The sequence below is a fragment of the Canis aureus genome, chromosome 10, assembly GCF_053574225.1.
Source record: "Canis aureus isolate CA01 chromosome 10, VMU_Caureus_v.1.0, whole genome shotgun sequence".
Classification (NCBI taxonomy): Eukaryota; Metazoa; Chordata; class Mammalia; order Carnivora; family Canidae; genus Canis; species Canis aureus.
The window spans coordinates 39056165-39067780 of NC_135620.1; the positions used below are offsets into that span (position 1 = coordinate 39056165).

Consider the following 11616-nt stretch of genomic DNA (forward strand, 5'->3'; position numbering starts at 1 on the left):
AGTTATCTATATGTTTTATAGTCCTGGACTTTAGGTTTTGTTATTTTTCTAATGTAGCTCTCAAACATCTGCAGCTGTCATTCCTATCTTACCTTTATACAGAAACACCTCTAAAGGAAACCACAATCTGTGTGAATGATAAATTTGAGATTGTGTCAGTGGCATACCAGTTCCTAAAGGCAAACATCTGTAGGTGTTTACATGTAAGAATAGCTGGAAATCTGTGTGAAATCAGGGGAAATCTCTGTAATAGAAATCACCTTTTGCGACAGAGAGAGCCTGAATGACTAGGAAGACCTGCTTTAAGACCACACTAAACTCAGTTGCTATTCCAATGTCCTAGTTAAATTTCCATACAAAGAAATCTCACACGGTATCACACTGGCCAACAACTCACACAGTTTTTTTCTCATTATGTTGAAGAGTTCAAGCTTGTGGAACTTTGTATGGACGTACCTAGGAGTATCACTTCTCCTTTGTTATGTAGGAGAAAGAAAGAACTCCTGCAGGCTTTCTGGACTTCATAGCCCTTGGCATATGCCATCTAAGATACAACCCTAGGCAGCATGATTGTTGGGTTTGTTGTTTCAGATACTTTTGATGGGGTAAGTAAGAAAGGATGTTTGCTGTTGGCTACTGCACTTGCCGCTTGAACCCAACTCCAGAATCCGATCAGTGAGAGCATCATTGAGCATTGTGTCTGAGTTCCCTCCAGAAGCCATATAGAGAGATTTTAATTGACGCTAAGCTCCCTGTGTGAAATAAAATGGCACTTAACCTAGACTCAAAATAGCAGAAAGTTCAGGTCTCTTGGTCTTAGTGTTTTTAAGATGTTTTGTAATTAGGGATCCCTGGGTGGCGCAGCGGTTTGGCGCCTGCCTTTGGCCCAGGGCGCAATCCTGGAGACCCAGGATCGAATCCCACGTCGGGCTCCCGGTGCATGGAGCCTGCTTCTCCCTCTGCCTATGTCTCTGCCTCTCTCTCTCTCTCTCTGTGACTATCCCACGTCGGGCTCCCGGTGCATGGAGCCTACTTCTCCCTCTGCCTATGTCTCTGCCTCTCTCTCTCTCTCTCCGTGACTATCATAAATAAATAAAAAATTAAAAAAAAAAAAGATGTTTTGTAATTAAAGGACAAAAACAAGAGGCGCCTGGGTGATTCAGTGGGTTAAGGGTCTACCTTCAGCTCAGGTCATGATCCCAGGGTCCTGGGATCAAGCCCCACATGGGGCTCCCTGCTTAGCAGAGAGTCTGCCTCTCCCTCTCCATCTGCCCCTCTCCCTTCACTCATGCTCTGTCTCTGGCTTTCTCTCAAATAAATAAATAAATAAATAAATAAATAAATAAATAAAATCTTTAAAAACCAAAAACAGGGCAAACAAGCAGACCATGTGAATTTTTAAAGCATTTTTCAAGGCATTTCATATTTAAGGACAGTCTTAACTGTACTCAATCTATAGCTGTATGTTGAAGATTGATGTTCATTTGGTACTATGTTGAAGAACTCTCTTGAATCACAGTAGATTAAATTATGTTCCATCAGTCTTCAGGTTAACTGTAATTTGTAAGGTTTGAGAATTAATAATCTATAAGTAATAAAAGTGATTACTCTTAGTTAACTAAATTAGCCATTGAACTCAAAATCCCATTCTTAGCCACTCTCAGAAAAGAAGAATTCTCATTAATTCATCCTAGGCTAAAGGATGAAGTTTTTATCTATACAGTCTATGGAAGAAGTTTGCCAAATGAATGAGTAGTGCAAACTTGGCAAGAGAAGGTATTTGTAAAACCAGGACTGCTATTGCACTCATTATTTGAATATGTATTGCAACTACTGCATAAATAAGGAACAATTTATAAAGTAGGAGGGACATATGCTTAAACCTTTTTGGTTAACAGTTAATTACAGTTATTATATTCATTTGAAGTGTTTTGTAATTCTGACTTTTCCATAGACTTCCTCTAATTTTGTTTCAGTTATTAATAATCTTATTATAAAATGACATTAATTTTATATTTTATAATATTACAGCTAATCCTTATATATTTAAATAAAAACAACTTCCAAAAGGCCTCTTTGAGAGCTGGCCTTATAGTTCTCAGTGAATGACAAGTCATAAAAAATCATGTAGAGTGAGCACTAAGTGTTTAGAGGAAGAAATTCGGAATTGGTTTATAAAAAAGGAAATAGAAAAGTTGAATTAAAATAAACACTTTCAGCCAACTTGTAAGATATATGAACTTTCATTTAATATTATGTAGACAGGTAATAACATTCTTCTGACCTATTTGCAGGGCAGATAGATGTGAACATACTGTGCATCATGATTAAAAGATTGATTGCTTTTTGAAATCTGTATGTGTTAGCCTCCATACAAAGCTTAAAAGAAGCTTACAATCCAATAAAACAGGATTGACAAACAGTTGTGTTTAACAGTGGGGCTTTTTGTTTTATTGGGAGCCAGAGGAAGAGAATAAAGTGAGTTGTCAGTATTAAATTAGTAAATGGACTTCTCGTTCTATCTTGGAGGCTTCCTGGAAGACAAATTCGAGATAGATTTTTTTAAAAGGAAGTGAAATTTCCAAGTATATGACATGTTAAAAACTGCTGAGATCACAAGATAATAAAGTTTAAACTTCAAAATGTGATATGCAAATAAAATGATTAATGTCAGTACATTGTGGCCTGGTGAAAGGACTGTGTGACATTATTACATTAAGAAATTACAGAACCAGCATGTTTCCCAGAGTGTGTCCCATGGACTGCTGGTTCCACATGATAAATAGACCATGAAAACACGGACAGATGAATTTAGAGACAGGATATTACATTGCCCTCTTGGAGACACACAGGGCCTGTTAGTATCCTAAAGCCTCAAAGAAATCCTGAAATAAAGTAACTTGTTAAAGTTCGGTTTGTTTCCCAAACTTATTTGGTCAGACAACCCTTTTTTCCCTTGACCAGCTTTAGGAAATGACCTTCTGTTTTTGCCAGGAAGAAATCTTGTTTGCTTTTTTTGGTTTGTTTGTTTAGTAGTTTGTTTTAAAGATTTTATTTTATCTATTTGAGAGAGTGAGTTTGTGTGCATGAGCCAGGGCTGGGGCGGGGGGCGGGGCGCTGGCAGGGGGAGGAGGAGCAGAGGGAGAGAGACAAGCCGACTTGAGCTGAGCTCAGAGCCTGACAAAGGACTCAATCCCATGATCCTGAGATCATGACTTGAAATGAAATTTAGAGTTGGAGGCTTAACCAACTGAGCTGCCCAAGCGCCCCTGTTTGTCTGCTTTTTTGACAGGAATTCATATGGCACTGATAGCCACAGCCTACATTAAAGAAAGTTGCCTGATAATTTGTTGTTTTTTTATATGTGCATTTCTTTAAAATCTAATATTAATGGGGATGCCTAGGTGGCTCAGTTGTTGAGGGTCTGCCTTTGGCTCAGGTTGTGATCCTAGGGTCCTGGGATCGAGTCCCACATCGGGCTCCCCAGAGGGACCTGCTTTTCCCTTTGCCTATGTCTCTGCCTTTCTCTCTCTGTCTCTCATGAATAAATAAATAAAATCTTTTTTAAAAATCTAATTATGGTAGGGGTTCCCCCCCCCCCCAGAAAAAGCTATTTTTAAGTCAATGTGTATATCTTCTATTCAAGTCCATCTTCAGAACTGAAGAAATGTGATATTTTGGTATCTTATGCTTTCTTCAGTGGTAAGTTTCAAGAAGACCATGTGTGAAGAAGCTTCTGGCCTACACTTAGGCTACCCTAAGGAGAAGGCAGTTTGTTATAAAGATAAGAAAGAAGTTAAATTAAAATCTTAGGTAGAAACTAGAAACTTAGGATCTCAGGCAATTCTGTGGACCAGCTTTGGTCTCCGCTTTACCTAATCTGTTTACCTGTTGTTTCACTGCCACTGGCCAATCTTTTCTGTTTTCTCCCAATTGGTCAGGTGCTGATGGGAGATGCTACTGGTGGTCATCCTAGCACAAACAAGGGTCTGATGCCACTTCCCTGTAGGAAAGGGGACCAGGCATGACAAGCATTGTCACTAACATTCAGGGAAACAAAGGTAGTCTTTCCCTGGTTAATCAACAGGACAACTCCAAGAAATGATGTGATAAACTTCTTCTAGATACCTGGACAGGAGATGAAAGGAAGTTGGTGGAGTTGGGCCAGTAATTGGAGAACATTTTAGATTGTCTTTTACTCATCTGTGTGTTACACGAGTTGGAGTTCTACAGGGAACCAGATGAAGCAGAGGGAACAATAAAACTTTACCAGAAAAGTTATATAAATTATGAAATTTAAAAATGCACTCTACATTTTATAAACTCAGCAGTTTGTAACATGTGTATTACACTTTGATATGCCAAACAAACTTTTCTATAACAACTTAATCAATGGGCATACTTTTGCCATTTTTTCTGCCTCTGAGATTTTACCCTACAACTCTCAAGGTGTTCGGCTCTATCACAGACAAGTGTATTGATAGTTCTCTCTCATTCTTTGATGAGTGATGAGCATACAGTACTACTTCTGTGGGCCTGTGGGCCCTGGAGATGACTGTAACCTGCTATTGATCAGCTGATTGAAGATAAATGGCTTAGTTGCTTGTATTGCAGATTACATCATTAACATGGTCAGTAAACCATGAATTGTTCAATAAGGCGTTTATCTTTTTTCATTTTACTTCTGCTCTTTTATCATCTTTATTATAAAAGACAAAATTACCCCTACTAACCAGTAAGATCAGCTGAAAAGAGACCCAGCAGGGTACCATTATGGGTGCAAGGTTGCAGATAGCTGAGTTCTAATGGTTTAATGATATTTAGCATATGTTTTTGAACTGGAGAAAATATAGACTTTTGATCATCTTTTTTTCTGTGTTTCTCTTCCAGCTTCCTTTTGCCTCATATTTGCTAGAAGCAGTACTGGAGAAAATAAATGAAAGAAAGAAACTAGTTGAAGGATATTTCACAATTATGAAAGATATTAGATGATATTACGATGAAGAACTTGTTTTCAAATGTGAAAACTTTTTGTGTGGTGTGACTGGAAAAAATACATTGCCATCCTGCTACAGTATCTGCTCCAACTATCAATAGTCAGGTTCAATACCAAAATAAGAAGTCTCTGAAACTAATTAATTGCTGAACAAGTGAAACTAATTAAGTACATAGCCATTTAAAAGGAAATAGTGTAGCATTTGATTGTTGAATACAAATATTGCCACAAATCAATGCAAACTCAAAAATGATTTTTTCTTCCAGTACATGAGAAGAATTTAGAACAAGCTTGGACACACAAATTGGTCTGACTATAAGAAGAAAAAGGTGTAAACTGAGGGTTTAATGTTTTAAGTTTTATAAAGAAACTAGACTGTGTACATAAAACTGCAATACAAGGCCTTAAGTCATCAAAGAGCACATTTGTATTGTAAGCAAATATAAAATGAAGCATCATTATTTTAAGAATGAGCATTTAATGAAATAAACTGTGTGGTCCAATTATATCTGTTCTCTGTATACTGGGTAATATAGGAGATACTGTATTTTCCTAGAACTGTGTGGCAAAAATAAAAACATTTTCTCCTTCACTCCCTTTCTTTTTTTCAATTGACAAGACTTGGTGTGCTCATCTCAATTAGCAAGGGACCACAAGTCCAGTATAAAATTAGGCTAGATCTAGCATAACTCCTACTGTAGTCAACTAATTAAAGTTACATTCTTAACAGTGATGTCCTCTTTTTTAGATTTCCAAATATTCTCACTCCCATTTCACCTCTTTACTATGTTTCTGCCACACATGACCTTTTTTGGAAAAGGTTCTTCTAATCCACCAAACTTCAGCCTGCCTCCAGCCTTTACTCTCGCTTTTCTTTTTCTAGAATACTCTGTACTCAACTTATCTCATGACTGGCTCATCATGACTTTTCTCATCATTCAGAATCCCTTACCTGTTCCCTCAGAGACATATTTCCCTGGCCATCTTACGATTTAACTTCCTTTATCACAGAAAGTTACCTATTTTACCTGTTTGCTTATTTATCTTCTTGTTAATTTCTGCTCCCCACGCCTTTTAGAATTTAGGTCCCCAGAGATGAAGATAGTGGTTGGCAGAAGCCACAAGCCAAATCTGGACTGCCACCTGTTTTTTTGTGACCCACAAGCTAAGAATAATTTTTACATTATCAAATGGCTTAAGGAAAAAGGAGAATATATTTTGTAGCATATGAAAGTTATATGATTCAAATTTTAGTGTCCATCAATAAAGTTTTATTGGAACACAGTGATGCTCTTTTATTTATGTATTGTTTATGGCTGCTTTCAAGCTATAGTAGTGCAGGTAAGTATGCAGCCCAGACCATTTGTAGTGCTGTGGTCACTTTGCACTACTTCTTGGCATGCTACAGTCACAATGACACAAATATAACTTGACAGCATTTAAAGTGCTACAAATACTACTCTATTGTGGTTAAAAAATATATATACTTACTAATGCATACCCATCATGTCAAAATAAGAAAAGTAAAGTGACTATCAAATACCATACTTTTTAGGGCACACTGGAGTGTGGAGTATCTTGCTATTGAACTAGATGCCAAAGCATTGCGTTTATTATACAATAACATTATACTTGTGCTTAAGGAATGCCCCATCTCTTGACATACCAAATATTATGAATACTCATAACATATTCCCAACTCAGAAGAAAATGGTGGTAACAAAAAATTATAAAACTCAAATGTAATATCTCAACACAGCAGAATTTTGTTAAAGATAAAAATGTGACTGCACAATATTACCCTGATGCCAAAAACCAAATAAGGACAGTAAAAAGAAGAAAAGTGTGGTAGGCTGAAATATGGCCTCCAAAGATGTATACCTCCTAATTCCTGAACCCTGTGAATTTGTTACCTTTAATGGCAAAAAGGACTTTGCAGATGTGATTAAAGATCCTGAGTGGGGAGATTATCCTGGATTATCTTTGGGGCCTTATGTCTTCCAAAAAGGAGGCAAGAGGAGTCAGTGAGACAGAAATGTTACCTCAGAAATTTGACAGTGCTATCCCAACAGCTTTAAGTGTAGAGGCCATGAATCAAAGACTGTAAGCAATCCCTGGACACTGGAAAAAGCAAGGAGATGGATTCTCCTCCAACAGACCCTCTAGGAAAAAGCCAGCATTGTTGACACCTTCTCTTTAGCCTGATGAAACTAATTTTGCACATCCACAACTAGAAGAGAATAATTTTTTTCCTTTAAATCACTTAATTTTGTGGTTATTTGTGACTAACAATAAAAAACTAATACAGTTTTCTAAAATTCTGTTTAGAATTATTTTATCCATGTTTATGAGGGACACTAGTTCGAAGGTACAAAATCAAGGCTGATTCTGTATTCAAAAGTCAATCAGTATAGGACATGTAAACAAGCTAAAGAATAAATATATGAACATAAAATTTTAGAAAAACTAGAAAAAATTCAACACTCATGCATTAGAAGAAAAAAACTCCCAGAAAATTAAGAATTTCCTCAATTTGATGAGAACAATCATAAAAAGCCTCCACCTAACATTATCCTTAATGATGGAAGATTGAACATTTCCCTGTAAAATCAGGAACAACGCAAGAATGTCTACTCTCACCAATCTTATTCAACATAATACTGAAAATCCTGGCCAACATAGTAAGGCAAGAAAAGGAAATAAAAGACATACAGGTTGGAAAGGAAGAAGCAAAGCTATCTCTTACATACATACATACATACATACATACATAAAATTCCTAGATTATTAATTAGTGACTTCTCAAGATAGAAGATCAACATACAAAAATTAATTGTATTTCTACATATTGGTTAACTAGTAATATGTGTGTGGAAACCATAATTTACAATACATCATTGCTCAAAAAAATAAAAATAATTACGTAGGTGTAAATCTTTTTTTTTTTTTTTTCGTAGGTGTAAATCTAACAAAGCATATAGAAGACTTGTATACTGAAAACTACAAATGCTAATGAAAGAAGATTCGATAAATAGGCACAGTGAGAGCATAGTTTGGGATACTCAATATAGCAAAGATGCCAGCTGTCTCCAAATTGATGCGTGGGTTTAATACAATTCCTACTGATATCACAGCAAGATATTTTGAAAATAGAGACAAGATTCTTCTAAAATTGTATGAAAAGGCAAAGGAATGAGAGTAGCTAAAGATCTTTAAGGAAGAATAAAGTGGGAGGAATCATTCTACCCAATTCCAAGGTGTAATACAGATAATCAAGAGTGTGCAATGTTGGCAGAGGAATAGATGCATGGGTTGATGGAACATAATAGAGAACCAAGAAAGACTAAGTTACTCCTCAAAATTTTGCAGTATTCTGCAAGTAAAACAAATCATCCTTAGATTTAAATAGTCCAAAATGAAAATTACTCGAGATGTATAACCACAGGGTTAACTTAAAACCAAAAAGAAAGGGTTAGTGCCAGGGAACATTTTTATAGATCCCTTTATTGTCTGGGTTCGGAAGGATTCATGAAATAAATGACCACAAGAGTTGGGATTTTTAATTCCTGTATTCCTGTGTATGTAACTGCCTTTAGTATTAATGCAAAATTTATAACACTGATTTAATATGACATAATAGAATTAGAAAGGTTTCTTTTGTTTGGATTTTGGGTTTTTTGTTTGCCTCTAAGTCAAACTTTAATTAGGCAGATTTTTTATTTTTTTATTTTTTTTAATTTTTATTTATTTTATGATAGTCACACACACGCACACAGAGAGAGAGAGAGAGGCAGAGACACAGGCAGAGGGAGAAGCAGGCTCCATGCACCGGGAGCCCGACGTGGGACTCGATCCCGGGTCTCCAGGATCACGCCCTGGGCCAAAGGCAGGCGCCAAACCGCTGCGCCACCCAGGGATCCCGGCAGATTTTTTTTTTTTTTTTTTTAATTTTTTTTTATTTATTTATGATAGTCACAGAGAGAGAGAGAGAGGCAGAGACACAGGCAGAGGGAGAAGCAGGCTCCATGCACTGGGAGCCCGATGTGGGATTCGATTCCGGGTCTCCAGGATCGCGCCCTGGGCCAAAGGCAGGCGCTAAACCGCTGCGCCACCCAGGGATCCCCGGCAGATTTTTTTATACCAGATATGGTATATACACACACACACACACAATATACCATATATTGTGTATATATGTATATATATGTATATACATATATACACAATGGAATATTACTCAGCTATAAAAAAGAATGAAATCTCGCCATTAGCAACATGGATGGACCTAGAGAGTATAATGCTAAGTGAAATAAGACAGAGAAACAGATACCATATGATTTTACTTACGTGGAATTTAAGAAAACAGAACAAATGAGCAAATTAAAAAAAGAAACAAAATACAGACTCTTAAACACAGGACAAACTAGTGGTTGCCAGAGGGGAGGTGAGTGAGGGGATGGTGAAATAGATAAAGGGGATTAAGTATACACTTACTGTGATAAGCGTTAAGTACTATATAGAATTGTTGGATCATTGTATTGTACACTTGAAACTAACATGGCATGATATGTTAATTATACTTCAATTTTTAAGCCTCTTACCCTTTGATTCTTAAAAATGCAAACATATATTTGATTGTTTTCCCTATTCACTAGGGAATGGTCCTCTCCACAGTCCAATCCTCAATTTTCTCCTTTCTTCTTAAACAATACACATGGCCACAATACCACAATCTTGACCCCAGCACTTTTTGTCATTCAGTCTTCCTTTTTCCTAGGACATCATCACTGAGAATAAGTAAAAAGCAGGTGCCCTCTTCATTCCTTGTACTCCTGGCTCATTATAGGACAAATGTCACTCTTTGTTAATGCTAAGTCTGGCATGAGGGAACCAGAGCTATTAGTAGAGGAGTATTAGAGACTTCCCTTGGCTTGTGTCCCACTCCACTCCAGACACTGGAAAAATATGCTTTTTTACTACCTTAACCTACTTTAAGAGAGAAAAAAATAAAAATGTAAGTGAAATTTGCATTTTTCCTTCAATATCTTAACTTAGGTTACTAATACCCAATCTGAGGGTAAAAAAAAATCTTCCTGTTGCCATGAGAAATTTCTTTGGTTGGGCCTAGTTCTTTTTCTGGAGTCTAATTCCCATTTTTATGCTCTTAGACACCTGTCAACACCCTTTGTCTTCTAAGGAATCCTCTCCATTCTTCCTTATACTAGTTTTGGCACTGCTCATTAGTTCAGTGAAGGAAGCAAGTTAGAAAAAAAACAGTATATCCAAGTCATTTTTATTCCAGATTTTCTTTTTCCTTTATTTTTATATGAATTTTTATTTTGAAACACTGTGACATTCATAAGAAGTTGCAAAAGTAGTATAGAGTGTTCTTGAGTACTCTTCATTCAGATTCCCTGAGTGATAGTACCTTACAGAACTATATAGTACATTGTCAAAATCAGGAAAATGAAATTAAGCCAAATATAGACCATACATGCATTTCACAAGTTTTTATACTCACTTTTTGGGAGAATATAGTTTTATGAAGTACTGTCACACATGTATAACCATTATCACAGTTAGGATATGGAGCTATTCCATTAGGAATAGTCTTTGTGTTACTCCTGAGTACTCATATCCTCCTTCCAACCCTAAGGCCTGCAACTATTTATTTGTCCTTCATCACTATAATTTTGTCATTTTGAGGATGTTATATAAATGGAAGCACAGAGCATATAGCCTTTTGAGATTGGCTCTTTGCACTCAGCATAATGCCTTTGAGATCCATCTAAGTTGCGTGTATCAATAGTTTATTTCGTTTTATTGCTGAATAGCATCCCAGTACGTGAATGTACCACAGCTGGTTTATTCATTTCCCCATCAAGAGATACATGTGATGATACACTGATTCATGGACTGAATGAAAGGGACTTGGAAAGAACATGTTTGGAATAAGATAGCAAGGCAGTCTGGCAAAGGGATATGTCGATCGAACTCTCTGGATGGATGAAAAAGGTGAAGATTTTTGCATCCCGTTTGAACGCTTACAAAAGGGTGACCTCAGTAGAGGAGGATTTTAATAAGTGAATAGAATGAACTGTTTTGTGGATATCAATCAGCCCCTTTTCCCAGCCACCTTTGTCATTGCACAGTGGGCTCATGAACAGAGTGACTGTGGTGGCAGGTATGGAGATTATGCATGGGCTCACCAACATGAATGTTTACTCACCAAGGCTGACCTGGCTACAGCCACTACTGAGTGTTCAGTCTTTAAGCAGCAGAGACCCAGCGCTAAGTCCCTGATATAGCACAATTCCCTGGGAGTGATCAACTAGCTACCTGGTGGCAAGCTGATTATATCAGATTGTTTCCTCCATAGAAGGGAGTATTTTGTTCTTACTGGGATAGACACTCACTCTGGATATGGACTTGACTTCCCTGCAAGCAGTACTTCTGCACAAACTACCATCTGTGGACTTCCAGAATGTCTTATCCATTATCATGGTATTCCACACAGCATTGCTTCTGATCAAGGAATTTACTTCATAGCAAAGGAAGTGGGTCAATGGGCCCAAGCTCATGGAATTCGGTGATCTTACTGCATTCCCCACCATTATGAC

The 11616-nt window shown here is 37.1% G+C and overlaps 1 protein-coding gene and 1 long non-coding RNA gene across 12 annotated transcripts in view; one reads left to right on the forward strand and one right to left on the reverse strand.

Moving 5' to 3' along the window:
• CNTLN (centlein) overlaps nucleotides 1-6280 on the forward strand; it is a 316659-nt gene extending 310379 nt beyond the window's left edge. For all 11 annotated transcript variants that reach the window (XM_077912082.1, XM_077912073.1, XM_077912077.1 and 8 more), the window contains one exon: nucleotides 4891-6280. In XM_077912082.1, coding sequence (XP_077768208.1) covers nucleotides 4891-4992 — 102 coding nt within the window. In that variant the 3' untranslated portion in view covers nucleotides 4993-6280. The remainder of the gene's footprint in view (nucleotides 1-4890) is intronic.
• Nucleotides 1382-11570, reverse strand: LOC144322246 (uncharacterized). The gene is made up of 3 exons (XR_013387835.1): nucleotides 11413-11570; nucleotides 4734-4923; nucleotides 1382-1554 (listed from the first exon to the last, which is right to left on the reverse strand). It is a non-coding gene; the product is annotated as an uncharacterized LOC144322246 (long non-coding RNA).
• Nucleotides 11571-11616: the final 46 nt, after the last annotated feature.